Source organism: Ranitomeya imitator, chromosome 3 (assembly GCF_032444005.1).
Source record: "Ranitomeya imitator isolate aRanImi1 chromosome 3, aRanImi1.pri, whole genome shotgun sequence".
Classification (NCBI taxonomy): Eukaryota; Metazoa; Chordata; class Amphibia; order Anura; family Dendrobatidae; genus Ranitomeya; species Ranitomeya imitator.
The window spans coordinates 751,334,527-751,349,729 of NC_091284.1; the positions used below are offsets into that span (position 1 = coordinate 751,334,527).

General features: G+C 47.0%; 1 protein-coding gene across 9 annotated transcripts in view; it reads left to right on the forward strand.

Moving 5' to 3' along the window:
- SUPT20H (SPT20 homolog, SAGA complex component) overlaps positions 1-15,203 on the forward strand; it is a 97,488-nt gene that overhangs the window by 64,757 nt on the left and 17,528 nt on the right. For all 9 annotated transcript variants that reach the window (XM_069758943.1, XM_069758948.1, XM_069758950.1 and 6 more), the window contains exons 19-21: positions 6,067-6,373; positions 10,819-10,985; positions 12,848-12,903. In XM_069758943.1, the coding sequence (XP_069615044.1) occupies positions 6,067-6,373; positions 10,819-10,985; positions 12,848-12,903 (530 nt within the window). The remainder of the gene's footprint in view (positions 1-6,066; positions 6,374-10,818; positions 10,986-12,847; positions 12,904-15,203) is intronic.

The window sequence follows — 15,203 nt, forward strand, 5'->3', positions numbered from 1 at the left end:
TTTTTTTTTTTTTTTTCCTCCACTTTTAACATTGTGTTTTCTCTAGCGCCTTTCATTGGGGGACACAGGAACCATGGGTGTATGCTGCTGCCACTAGGAGGCTGACACTATGCAAATAAAAAAGTTAGCTCCTCCTCTGCAGTGTACACCCCACCGACAGGAAGCAGGATATTCAGTTTAGCTTAGTGTCAGTAGGAGGTGGACACGGGTCTTTCATTAGACCCTTATCTACCTCAATGTGCGTCGTTCCTTTTCAGGTTTCCTGGAGGGATACAGGGTGAACAGTCACACCTGTAGTCCCACAATGCGGACTATGAGTACGGCGTGTACTGCCACCCCGTATCCTCATAGATCCCACAGCAGGACCAAGACCCTAGCACACAAGCGTGCTCAGAAGTCCGGTCCTGGCTCCGTCCCCCACCCACTCGCCCTCCAGAGCCTGTCGGTTGGAGGAGACGAGGACGTCCATCAGCTCCATGGACGTCTGATATTTTCCCCAGGATGAGGTTAGTAAGGACGGCGTGGGATGTTTTAGGTGAGTATTCCAGTACCTCTGAGTCCTTCCTCAGTTCCAGGGCGTTCATTTGGGGGTCCCTTGGGATATTTTTCCAGGCTGGTTTTTCATTTTCACATGGGGCGGGGGTCTTCGCCCCATTCACATGGCAGCCGCGCTATGGCGGCCGCGCTGTTCTTGGCCTTACAGGCGGCCGCGCTGTCCTTTTTTCCCCCGGCCGCATTGTGCTCTGGCCTCGTGCGGCGGCTGTGTGGCAGCCGCTGCCTCTTTTCCCCTGCGGCCGCACTGTTTCTGCCCCGGCGCGGCGGCTTTAGGTAGCCGCGCCGATTCCCTCTTACGGCCGCACTATTCTGCCCGCTGGCAGCCGCGCCGTTTTCTACGGAGGCACCGTTTCTTCTGGCGCGGCGGCTTTGCTGGCACTGCGCCGCTTCCTCCTCCGGCCACACTGTGCACTTTTGCCTCGGCGCGGCGGCCTTGCAGGCAACCGCGCCGCTTTTTCCGGCGTCGGCACTTTTTCCCGCCGCCGCGGCCCTTCCTGGCGGCCACCGGCCTCAAATTTAGGCCCCGGCTTCTACCGGGGCCTACTTCCGGCTTACTCCTCCGGCCACACCGTGCCCATTTGTCGCGGCAGCTTTGCAGGCAACCGCGCCGCTTTTCCCGGCGTCTGCAATGTTCCCGCCACCGCGGCCCTTCCTGGCAGCCACCGGCCTCAAATTTAGGCCCCGATTATCACGGTAAGCTCCGCCCACCGCCGCCATCTTGGTGCTCCTGGCCTGGCAGTTAAGCCCGCCCACCACTCCCAGGCAGCCACAGATACTTATTTCTGTGCCAGGAACGTTTTTCTTCGCCCATCTTAAGAGCGCAAATTTCTGGCGTCCTCACAACTCCCCACTGGCCTGCAGGCAAGCTACATCGGACAAGAGAGTGCATCAGATGTGTCTGCCTGTTCTCCTAGGGGCTATCGTTCCTGAGGAGCATCTTCCAAGCCGTGCAGCCTTCCATCCGGAAACCGCAGCGTCTGCCGTGAGTACCTCTGCACAGACACCCCCCCCCCCCCCCCCCCGTCCCCTACTCTCCATACATTTCCCTCAGGGGCCCCTTTGGGCTAATTTTAAAGGTGGTCTCTCCCGGCCTCCTACTTTTTCCTGTGCCTTACTGAAACACTTTCAGGGTTCGTCTTGTAACCCCAAGCTTCCCTCAGTCAGGCCCGCAGCAACCCACATTATGTTCACCGCCTAAGACTCCCCTGCTGCTCCGCCTCAGAGCGAAGTCCCCTCCCCAGGCTGGGCCTCCCCTCTATCTCTATCAGTAGCGGATCTCACACGGGTGTCCCAGACCCTTGTGTCCGTGTTCGATCAGTTGCCCCTGCAGACTTCCGTAGTAGCCAGCGGGTCACTAGAAGCTCCGTCCGAGTCTTCCATGCAGGCCGCGAAAGATCCAGACGGGAACGCCGGTCTGAGTTCTCTTCTCGGTCCATCTCGCCCCACGGTCCTTCTCTGTGGTCGACTTCCTCCTGATCCCCTCCCCGGAGTCAGGCGAGGCCTCAGAGGATAATTTGGGGCCGAAGTTGAACCAAATCATAGCATGAGGGATATGGTTCAAAGCCTCATTGGAGCGTCCATTCTGACCTGTGGCATCAAAGATACCTCTACGGAACCTGCAGATCAGGCGGTTTCGTTTAGACGGTCTAAACTACCTCCCAAGGCATTCGCTCCTCATCCTGACTCGAGGAGCTACTGGCCAGAGAAAGAGAGAATTCGACCAGACGTTCTCAAAGAGACGAGCGTCTTGGAGTCTCATATTTCCTTCCTCCGGATCTCATTGCCAACCGGAACGAGAGGCGTTAGAGAACGACCTCTCCCTCTGTGGATCCGCCGACTGCTAGACTTGCCACCAACACAGTCCTCACGCTGTCCGGTGGGGCGAATCTGACAGATTCCATCGATAAAATCATGGAGTCCTTCGCGAATTCGGTTTTCGAAGCTGCCACATCATCCCTGTGCCCGGCTTTCGCTTCCATTTGGGTTTCGAAGTCTATCCAAAGGGGCTAAACAACTCCGTTGGGGAATTCAAGCCGGAGCTCCACCAGACTGGCTGGCGAAAGTTGCCACCCAGATTACTCGCTCTGTTTGGCTCAAGGGTCATCAAGAAGTCCCTTACGAGCCTGCCTTTTTCAAGGATCACGTCTTTTCGGTTCCAAGCTGGACTAAATTATCAAGGACGCCACTGGTGGCACCAGTTCTCTTCTTAGGCAGCAACTTCGGTCCTTTCGGCCCTCTTTTTCGTCGTTTTCACGGCATCTGACCCCTTTTTCGCAACAGCAGAGGCCACAGGCACGTTAAGAGAAGAAGGTATTCTTCGACTCACTCCTTCCTGGCGTTCCCGCTACTCCTAAGGTGGACTCTCCAGGACTGGGAATTCCACCTAGGCAGGACCCACGACTAGGCCCCAGCCCGTCTCCTAGGCCGGGCAGCCGTTCTCCTGTTCCCCAGGGACGTCTTTGTTTCCTCAACAGAGAACGCATGGGCCAGGGAACTTGTATCCTCTGGAGACGAAATAGATTAATTTCACGGTCCTGGGATCGTTTTCTCTAATCCCAACCTCCAAGAGACCCCGTTCTAGTCCTGGGTTTCTTTACAACCATTGTTTCCCTCCTTAAATCCGGGGTAACATTCCCGTTCCTGAACAGGAACGGACAGTTCACAGGCTTCTCTTCGAACCTATTTGTACTGAAAGAGGACGACAAGGTTCGTCCCAGTGCGGATCTCAAATTGCTGAACAGGAAGTTTCGTCTGAGACACTTCAGGATGATATTCCCTCGTTCAGTAATCACTTCCATGGAGGCTCAGGAATTTCGGTTTCAGGCTCCCGAAAGTCTATCCCTCTTTCCCGACACTCTAGCCGTTGCGGTGGCTCGTTAATAGGAAGAAGTTCCGTCTTGTTGCTCCAGGGTTCTCGGCTCCCCTCTTTTCTGATGGACCATAAAGGTCCTAAGGAGGTTGGTTGCAACATCGGAAGCAATTTTTCCCTTCGCCCGTTTCATTCAAGACTTCTTCAGCAGTCTATCCTATCACAGGAGGACAGGTCTGTCTTCTCTTTGCATCGTCCGATCCGTCTTTCTACCGGGATCAAACGGTTCCTCCACTGGTGACCGAGGTCTCTGCTTTTATCCCAGAGCAGATCCTTCCCAGCTTATCCTTCCTTCCAGTTTCCTGGCAGGTGGTGACGACGGTCGCCAGCCTTCTCGGCGGAGGCGTGGGGTTTTGTCACCTGTTCTTTTCATGGTTGTTGGTCGGCACAGGAGTACTCTCTGCCGATCAATGTCCTCGAGTTCCGGATCTTCTTCTTGTCTTTCCTTCACTGGGTAAAGATTCTCAGCAGCCTGCCAATTCGAACCCAGACAGACAATGACACAGCTGTGGCATATGTCAACCACCAGGGGTGGACGTGGAGTTCTCTGGCCTTGGCCGAGATTCCAGGATCCTCCTTTGGACTGAGTCAACGGTCCTGGTGAGATCCTCAGTGCAGGTCACCGGCGTGGACATTTTGGCCGCCGTCTTCCTCAGCCGCGAGGGCCTCGTGGCAGGGGAATGGTCCTTACTTCAGGAGGTCTCTTATCTGATTGCTCTTCGTAGGGGGACTCCAGAGGTGGTCCTCACGGCGTCCCGATTGAGCAGGAAGGTCCCTCGGATCGTCCCAAGGTCCCGCGATTCTCTCGCAGTGGTGTTGACATTTTGGCCATTCCTTGGTCGCAGTTCCTGCTCCCCTATCGGTTCCCACCCCTTCCCTTGCTTTCCAAGCTGTCGAAAAAGATCAGGTGGGATGGGTGCCGGTCATTCTGATCGTCCCAGATTGGCCCAGGAGGTCTTGGTTTGCAGACATCGTCAATCTTCTCGCGGACACCCCTGGTGCCTTCCAAACAGACCCGATCTGCTGTCTCAGGGTCCAATCTGCCACCCAAATTATCGGTCGCTCAGTTTAACGGCGTGGCTGTGGACTCCACAGTTTTAACAGCGTCCGGCCTTTCGGGCTGGATGAGTCACACTATAATCCAGGCTAGGAAGCCTTCGTCTTCTTCCAGGATCTACTATCGTACCTGGAAGGCTTACTTTCGTTGATGCGAGTCCAACTACTTGTCACCTATGTCCTTTTTCCCTGCCTTCCATTTGGTTTTCCTTCAGGCAGGACTGGATTCGGGCTTCGCTCTCAGTTCCCTAAAGGGCCAGGTTCCTGCGCTCTTCTTCCCTTTAAGAAGACTTTATCTTCTCAGCCACAGGTTAAGACCTTCCTTCAAGGAGTAGTCCACGCTGTCCCTCCATACAGGGCCTCTGTGGATTCATGGGATTTAAAGGTTGTTGTTCTTAGGGGTTCCCCCCTTTGAGCCTCTCAGGGAGTTTTCCCTGTCAGTTCTATTTCGGAAGGTGGCTTTTCTCAGGTCCATCTCTTCGATCCGCCGCGTTTTTGAGTTGACGGCCTTTTCCTGCCGACCTCCTTTCTTGATTTTCCACCAGGACAAGGTGGTCCCAGGCCTCCGCCTTCCTTCCATTTCTCGAGATGGTTTTCATCTTTCCACCTCAATGAGGACATCGTTATACCTTCCCTTTGTCCAGCTCCGACTCATCCTCTGGAGCGATCGTTTAACAGGCTGGACCTCGTCAGGGCAGTGAGGATCTCCCTGGCTAGCACGGCCGCTTTTCGAAAGATGGATTCTCTTTTCGCCATCCCTGATGGCGTGCGTAGAGGCCTGCCGGCTTCCAAGGCGACTATTGCTCGCTCTATCAGAACGGCAATTTTGGAAGCTTACCGGGTCAAGCACAGAGGGCCCCCTCCTGAGATGAAGGCTCACTCTACCCGGGCAGTCGGCGCTTCCGGTGCGGTAAGTCACAGGGCTTTCGCTGACGGCTTTGCAAAGCGGCAACCTGGTCTTCCATCCACACGTTTCGCCGAACTACGGTGGACTCCAGCCTGGGCAGAAGGATCCTGCAGGCGGCAGTGATGAATCCTCGGACCTGATGGAAGTCTGTTTTTCCCACCCCAGGGACTGCTTTGGGACGTCCCATGGTTCCTGTGTCCCCCAATGAAAGGCGATAGAGAAAACAGGATTTTTGGTTGCTTACCGTAAAATCTGTTTCTCGGAGCCTTCATTGGGGGACACAGCACCCTCCCAAGTTGAACAGCTCTGTTTACTGGTTACGTTTGAGTTCTTTGAACACTCTTTGGGTGTTTGAATCCGTTAATCTGTGAAGCGCCGTGGATTTTGTTGGCGCTATATAAAGTTTATTATTATTATTATATTATTATTATTTCTCTTTTACATGTTGCTTCTCCTACTGCTTTCTCACTAACTGAATATCCTGCTTCCTGTCGGTGGGGTGTACACTGCAGAGGAGGAGCTAACTTTTTTATTTGCATAGTGTCAGCCTCCTAGTGGCAGCAGCATACACCCATGGTTCCTGTGTCCCCCAATGAAGGCTCCGAGAAACAGATTTTACGGTAAGCAACCAAAAATCCTGTTTTTGTACTAGTGCTCTTTTATTTTTCTCAATGAGCAGGATCTGGAACTCCCAAACCATCTACTCCTACACCAACCAACACCCCTTCATCGACACCGCACCCACCCGATGTTTTGAGCTCCACTTCTCTCACTCCTTCTGTAACCCCCACACCCCAAGATCCAAGTTTTAATTCCCAGCCTACTTTGATAGCACCGTTTGCTCAACAGCAAATGTCTCTGGGTCAGGGGTTACCTGTCATGACCATTCCACTGTCCACCATGGTAACATCTATAACAACTGGAACAGCCTCCACCCAAGTAATGACAAACCCCGCAGGACTTAATATCATCAATGTGGTCGGATGGTAAGTTCTCTGTACTTCTTGACTCCTGTAGTTTTTTGTTTGTCCGTATTTATTGTTTTATCCTCTTATCTTCCTCTACTCCTGTTCCACAGCCTCTGAACAGATATTTAAGACCTATCCCATGAGTATGCCATAAATGTCTAAAATACAGTTGAGGTCACCTGCCTTTGCCACCTAAAGGGTTTTTTTTTTATTTTAAAGTTGACTAACTTTTTTTAAAGCTCCCTTTGCAAAGTAATGATTCTTTACAATGTAATCCATTGCCTTTTATTTCTTCTCTCTCAAACACCATCCTGAAAGTGCTGTTTTAGCTGACCACTTCATGTTACTTTAGAAGCTGCTTTGAACTGCTGCTCTATCAAGAATCCATACGTTATAAAGTGTTTGAGTATTGCTTTTTGCTAGAGCAGCAGTTCAAAGCTGCTTCTAAGGGAGCATGAACTAGGCAGCTAAAATGGCACTTTTAGTATGGCAGAGAGAAGCTAAATGAGTAATTACCAAAAGTCATAACTTTACAAAATATAAAACATTTAGCTACTTTTCAAGTCTAGGTCTATCAAAGATATCTGAAGCACTGTATCATAAAAATACTCTTTGCAAATATGGATTAAAAAATAAATGCATTTTCAATATTGGATATTTTTTTTTTATATAGAAGGCAACCACCAACAAACTAACAAGTCTAGTGGAAGGTGGCGTGTAGCTATGGAGCAGGATAAGCTCAGCAGGGCGATTAGTGTTGTGGGAAAAGATTCTGTATAGCTTGTCTTTTACACATTGAAAACACTGCTCATTCTGGGCCTAGGAGTCCAGTGGGCGGTCCTAATGGGCGATCTTTTCCTCTTAAAAGGAAGGCTGTCAAGCCTTAGTTGCAACCGCCCACAGGGCTCCTAAAGCCAGAATAAGCCGGCATTTCCCACCATATGTTCAACATTCAAGCTCAATGCTCTTATTTTTTTTATTTTTTTTGTTTGCTTTTTTTTAATCTTTTCTAACTCCTTCAACACCAGATGGGTGTTATAGAGTGTTATATAGAGAACTCTCATGGATCGGTTCACTACACATTACATAATCCTCTAGGGCTGTTGTGTGTTCTGTAGAAATAATATTTCCATCAATAAAATTGCCATCGTCTCTCTTCTGGTCTTATTTTCTCAGACTTTTAAGACTTACTGTGTCCTCCTAATAAAACAAGCCTTCCTTCTGTTAGCGTTTCCTTTTATCCTTGCATTTCATTTCCATCTTCTGCACTTGTATGTCCGCTTTCTGGTTCCTCCACCATGGTAGTGTGTGCCTGGCCTATCTCGTCATGGTTCTCCTCAGTCTGCCCTTCGTCTTCCTTTTTACACTTTATATTTAGATACATTGATTTCCTTACTTATCTGCTTTGGTGTGTGTGTGTTTATATTATTTAAAGGGGTTGTCCACTTTATCATAATGTATAAAATGTCCATATGTGGACATTATTTTGTGGCACTTATTAATATATTGCAAGTTCTCCTGTCCGTGCTAGTACAGCCTTCATCACAGACTGGTCAGATCTCATTTTCAATATGGCCGACAGTGGAGGACGTGACCAGTCCTGTCAATCAGCCTCCTCCAATTGGTAAGCGGTTTTACCATGTGCGATGTCTTTTAATTGGAGAAGTCAGATGGAGAGGTCTGGCCGCATGTTCTTCTACTAGCGGCCATATTGAGAACAGCTGAGCTATGCAGTCTGTGAGGAGGTTATACAAAGAAGTGCAGGAGGAGAACCTGTCATGCTTATATATCAGCAAGTGCCATAAAAATAGACAAAGGTTGAGAGTTCAGACCACAATATAATCTAAAGTATTATTTATATAGCACCATTGAGTCCATGATCCTGTACATGAGAAGGGGTTACATACAAATTACAGATATCACTTACAGTAAGCAAACTAACAATGACAGACTGGTACAGAGGCGAGAGGACCTTGCCCTTGCGGGCTTTACTCTACAGGATGGAGACAATAGGTTGGGGGTTGCAGTAGCTCCGATGGTGTTGAGGTGGCCGTGTGGTCTTTACAGGCTGTAAGCTTCTTTGAAGAGATGAGTTTTCAGGTTCCGTTTGAAGGATCCAAATGAGGTGGATAACCAGATGTGTTGGGGCACAGAATTCCAGAGGACGGGGCATATTCGGGAGAAGTCTTGGGGATAATTGGGTGAGGAGCGAATAAGCGTGGAGGAAAGAAGGATCGGAGATTACGTGAGGGAAGATATTGAGAGATTACGGTAGTTTGGAAATAAACGGAGGAGAAAGGTTATGGATGGCTTTGTAGGTCAGTGTTCGTAGATTAAACTGGATACGCTGGGAAATTGGGAGCCAGTGAAGGGATTTGCACATAGGAGAAGCAGGAGTGTAGCGAGGAGAGAGATTAATTAGCCGGGCAGCAGAGTTAAGGATGGACTGGAGGGGTGCGAGAGTGTTAGAAGGTAGGCCACAAAGGAGGACGTTGCAGTAGTCGAGGCGGGAGATGATTAGGGCATGCACAAGTATTTTGGTAGAGTGATGGATGAGGAAAGGACGGATTCTGGAAATATAAAGTAGCATATATAAATCCCTTTAGTCATATGCCAGTTGGTAAGTATGTGTTTTTGGAATTTTAGTAGTTAAAGCAGCATATAGAACTGAAAAGAATAACAAGGTGTCGACCAATTGAAGGTTGGTAGACCACTACATTTTTGGATATAAATAGTGCAAATTGAGTGTAATTTAAATCGGTTGACAGTATTTTAGGGGGACAACCAGACTTAATGATGTATAGCTTACTGTTGAACAATTAAAATGATACCCATGTTGTCCTGATCCATTGCAGAGAAATCCATACTTTTATCCATATGTAAATTATACTGCAAGTGCATGGGACTGGACCACTCTTGGCTGACTGGCAGCTGAGGTTGCGGGGTCTATAGATAATGTCCTAGTCAACAGCTTCTGTCTCTGCTGTCGGTGAAGCAGCATCGGGCTTTGGTGGGCAGGGAGATCTGAATAAGGGTTGTGGGCTGCAAGTGCGCTCATTCAAACATCCGTGCAAGTCGGACTTCAATGCACAGACTGGCCCAACCTGAGTGCGACAGCCTTATCGAAATACTTGAAACTATCACGCTCTGGTTGGGAGAGTCGCGACCAGTCCGTTCTCGGACCAACGTGCTCAGACGTATGAACGAGCCTTTAGTCTGTCAGTCCAATTTGTATATGGAAAGTACAGATTTCTATGCGATGAATCTGGAAAATATAGGTGGTGTTTTAACTGTTGAACAGTGAGTAACTTCTACATCTTTACCTCTGCTTGCCCCACTGAAAAGCTTCTGACAAGTTATCTTACCTTTCTAGTTTTCCAGTTTTTAGTCGGGTACAATTTAAGTTCACAGGATTCAGTGAGGGGAACTAAGAGTCTATAGTACATTTTTTACTTTACACCATAGGGGATTTATTTGTACCATATGGCTCTCTCGTATGGCAGCTCCTGGTACTTTGTTGAAAATCAAAGTGTTAGATGCCCTATTATGCAGGTGTTCTATTCTACAATCATGTATTACTACGGTTTATTTCCAAATTGCCATTTTAAAGGGAATTGTCAGCAGGTTTTTGCTATGTAATCTGAAGACAGCAGGAGATAGAGACTGAAACATAGAATTCAGGGATGTGTCACTTGTCACAGTGAGTGCTGTTGTTTACTAACTGTGAAGGATTTATCACTAAGAAATGATAATACCAGACTAGTCCGACACGCCCCCTCCTGTGATAAGCAGCGCACTGTCTATGGACATTATACACTGAGAGCCTGTGTGGGCGGGGCTAGCTTCCTCAGCTCTGCTTCATTCCAAATCTAAAAGCTCAGAATGTGTCAGAACGGCTGCACCCAGTAATCTAAGTGATATATCGTTGGATCCAGCTTCTCTTTACCTACTTCATGCTGTTCTCAGATGAGGTTGCAAAAACCTGCTGACACATTCCCTTGAACGTTGCATATGGGTCTGATCCTGTGCACCACACCCTCCAGTAAAAACCATACAAATTTGCACTAATTAAAGTCCGTATCTCTGGAAATGTAAGGTGGATTTACAAAAAAAAAAAAAAAAATAAACCTAAATACTAGGCAGAATAAAATAAAGGGAAAAACTGTCCACTTTTGACCCCAAAAAATCAGGTCCCATTTTAAAAACGTGTGTGTATGAAATATGTTTGTCTCAAGGGTGTGTGCTTAGTACTTAGGTTTTTTCTGTTCTGAAAAAATAACACACAAATCAATCTGACTCCAGTGGTGAGACAAGCAAGAGCTCCGTCACCAGTAGCCACACGACACCAGTAGCCACATGTCTAGCACAGACTACACGTAATAAAGTAGAGCTTTAAAACAAACAAAAAATAGAACATTTTGGAATTCTATAGATATTAATTCACTTTCTTTCCTGTTCCACAGTGGCCCACAGGCATTGATGAATGGCTCAAATACCATGCTGGGGTGTAGTACTGGTGCCATTACCCCTGCAGGGATAAATCTGAGTGGCATGTTACCATCAGGAGGCCTGGTGCCAGGTACAATGCCGGGCACATTGCCAGCTACCATGCAGTCTGCCTCTCAGGCAGGTCAGTATCACTTAGTTTTTGGTGATTTTTTTTTTTTTTTTATTTATTTTTTTTTATTTAAAGAAATTATCACTTTAACATAAGCATTCTTCGACAGCAAAATTGACCTTTTTTGTTTTTAGTTTTTTGTTGAATTTTCACCTTGGTTTTTGTTTTAGGTGCCACACAACATGAGTTGTTATGGAGATTTTTGCATAGTCAAATTCCGCCATCACATCGTGGGTTATTTCCTTTATTTAGTGCAAATCTCATATCTAGTTTTTGTTTTCTAGATGTTGGAATATAAGGACATTAGTTAAATCATACACAATAATCAAAAATTGTGTCTTCTTCCTTTAAAGGGAAAAAATAAAATGCAAATTAAAACAAATTTTGATTTTGATTTCTTTATAGTCACTGTAACAATAAAATAATTTCAGTGGCGCATGTAGGGAACAAAATATAACACGATGGTGGTATCGGCTTTTTCAGATTTTTCTCCCCCACCCATCCCTCCAAAGAAAATAATATTAATGTGTTAATATTGATTTCTAGTAAAATTTGAAATTTCACGCATCTACATAAAGAATGTTTATCAGACTAAGGCCGGTTTCACACGTCAGTGGCTCCGATACGTGAGGTGACAGTTTCCTCACGTACCGGAGACCCTGACTCACGTAGACACATAAAAATCAATGTGTCTCTGCACATGTCAGCGTGTTTTCACAGACCGTGTGTCCGTTTGGAAAACACGAAGACATGTCAGTGTTCGTGGGAGCGCACGGATCACACGAACCCATTAAAGTCAATGGGTCCGTGTAAAACAAGTACCGCACACGGATGCTGTCCGTGTGCAGTCCGTGTGCCGTGCAGGAGACAGCGCTACAGTAAGCGCTGTCCCCCCCCGCGTGTGGTGCTGAAGCCCCATTTATTTCTTCTCTCAAGCAGCGTTCGCTGGAAAGAAGGAATGAATATTTTTTTATTTTTGTTTTTAAAATAAAGTTGCCGGTAATCTGCCCCCTCCCACCCCCTGTGCCCCCCCAACTGGCATTAAAATACTTACCCAGCTCCCTCGGTGCTTACATCCTTTCAGCTGCTTGTCCTGTATGAGCGGTGACGTGGTGCGGCACATTAGTGATGAATATGCGGCTCCACCTCCCATAGGGGTGGAGCCACATATTCATTACTGTAATAAGCGGCACCACGTGACGGCTCATACAGGACAAGCAGCGACGCTGAGAGGATGTAAGCGCCGAGGGAGCTGGGTAAGTATTTTAATGCCAGCGGGGGGGGGTGGGAGGGGGCAGATTACCGGCAACTTTATTTTAAAAACAATAATAAATAATAAAAAAAAGATTATTCATTTCTTCTTTCCAGCGAACGCTGCTGGGAAGAAGGGATGAATACCGGCTTCAGCACCGCACGCAGGGGACAGCGCTTAACTCTAGCGCTGTCTCCTGCACGGTCCGTGTGGTCCTCAGTCGGCACACGGCTGCCCCACGTGTGCCACACTGATGTTCAACGTAAGCACACGGACACGGATAATTCCGGTACCGAAATTATCTGGACGTGTGAGACTGGCCTAAAAGCAGGAGCAAAAAAAAAAAATATTTTTTTTTGTATTAGAACATGTTACTTTTGACATTCAGTACTCACCTGGTTGGCATAATAGAAAATTACCAGAATATAATATAAAGCCTATTCTACACAGAAGACACCAACAAGCCAATGTCCTTCTTGCCAAAGCCGGCATAGAAGTAATGGCGCAGTATTGACTGACACGCGACGTTCCAGGCGATCGCGTTGTTTAGAATGCCACTAGAAAGCTTTGCCTTTTCTCAGCCTTTCTGCCGCATTTCTAAACAGACACTTTTCTCCAACAGGTGGTCCTTATGGTATAAAAAACAGTCCCAACCTGAGACCATTAAATCTGCTTCAGGTAATTACGGCCATGTATTTCTTTTTGCATTTTTTGTTTAATGAGGACGCTTTTTCGTTTTTTTTTTTCTTTCCTTTAAAAAGTAAAACTAAAATTCGGGATTCCTTTAAAAAATGTTGGAAATATATACCCCCTGATTCTTGTTAAACCATCTGAGAGCAGCATGATGTAGGGACAGAGACCCTGAATCCAGCGATTTCAGTGTAACCCTTACTTTTTAGTGTTGATAAAATCTCAGTTTTATCTACAAGTTCTCTGAATGTTGCGCTCTGTATAACCCCGCCCCCATCACCGATTGGCAGCTTGCTGTGTACTGTGCATAGGCAGAAAGCTGCCAATTGGTGGTGGATGTGGGCTTATACACAGCTAATGAATATGGAGGACTACATGGCAGCAGGTTTGCTAGTCCTTTAGTGACGATCTCTTGATGATTTAAAAAAAAAAAAAATTAATCTGCACTCAAACAAGCAGTCCAGTAAGTTACCCATCTCTGGAATTGGGGTCTCTGCACCTACATTTAAGGTTGATGTATACATCTGTAATTGTAAGCACTCCCTTTTAAGGCTATGTGCACACGGTGCGGATTTGCAGTTGGTTGGCCGCTGCGGATTCGCAGCAGTTTTCCATCAGGTTTACAGTACCATGTAAACCCATGGAAAACCACATCTGCAGTGCCCATGGTGCGGAAAATACTGCGCGGAAAAGCTGCGTTGTATTTTCTGCAGCATCTCAATTCTTTGTGCGGATTCCGCAGCGTTTTACACCTGTTCTTCAATAGGAATCCGCACAAAACGCAGGAAAACCGCAGTAAACCCGCAAGTAAGACAGTGCGTTTTACCTGTGGATTTTCCAAAAACAGCGTGGAAAAATCTGTAACGTGGGCACATAGCCTAAAGGAGTTGTCCATTATTGGCCAACTCCTTGTTAAGACCAATGGCCACTGATTGGCTGCAGCGGTCACATGATATAACAATGTCATGTGACTTGGAGAAGTGGCAGTGGTTCGGGAGGTTACTTTAGAATTTTTTTATGGTAGGCACTTCAGTTATCAAGAAGGGGTTGTGGTGTTTATACATAATGGAGCAAGACTGGCCAACCCAACTGCCTTATACATACGATACAGGGAATAGAAGAATCGGGCATGTTTCCTTTCAGTGCTCAGTTTTGTTTTGTTTTTCTGGAGACTTATCTTCTACCAGATGCGTCTGGCTGTGTCTTCTTTCCCTCTCTAGAAAATGTATTCTCAGTGAAATGCCAAACCGGGTGTGCGTATGTATGAAAGAATCAGGAGGAGTAAATATCAAAGGTGTAAAGGAGTCTTTTGACAACAGGTTAATTTGCTCCACAAAATAAACATGCACACTTGGCCGATCTGATAGCGTGGAGGACATCTTATACTCCATCTTGGTGCACTATGACCTATATTTTTATTATACGTTGCTACTTTATACTTTTTGTTGGAAAGGATGGAGCTGGCTCATGAACTGAACTCGTGAACATGCCAGGTAGATGCAGGTATTACGTACCCGGTCTCTGCCTGAAACTACTGTGACCACAGTTGGCTCCAATCACTGCAGTATAACCATTTATATGCCAGCATCTGACATTATTGACTGACCTGCATGAGCTCCAACGGCACTACCATAAAGAACTGATGGACTAATTGCTAGAAGGCTATCATAGTGCCATCTGACTCCACCTGTGAAGCTCAGCCCCGGGCTGAACTTCCAAAGATAACGGAGATTTCACTAGATATGATAATACTGTGGTTACTGATAAACCTACCCTAAGGTTACTGTCACACAGTGGCATTTTGATCGCTACGACGGCACGATCCGTGACGCTCCAGCATCGTAACAATATCGCTCCAGCGTCGTAGACTGCTGTCACACTTTGCAATGTACGACGCTGGAGCGATAATTTCATGACGTATGTGCGATGTAGAAGCCGTTGGTTACTATGCGTATATCGTATACAATATCGTGCACACCTTTGTTACACCATGCGATCATGCCGCCACAGCGGGACACTAGACGACGAAAGAAAGTTTCAAACGATCTGCTACGACGTACGATTCTCAGCGGGGTCCCTGATCGCAGGAGCGTGTCAGACACAACGAGATCGTAAGTATATCGCTGGAACGTCACAAATCGTGCCGTCGTAGCGATCAAAATGCCACTGTGTGACGGTACCCTAAAAGAACAAAAAAAAAGGAAACCTATAAACAAAAAAAAAAGTTGGGGAAAAAAATATATATAAATTAGTACAGAGCAAAATTTTGGACACACCTTCTCATTTAA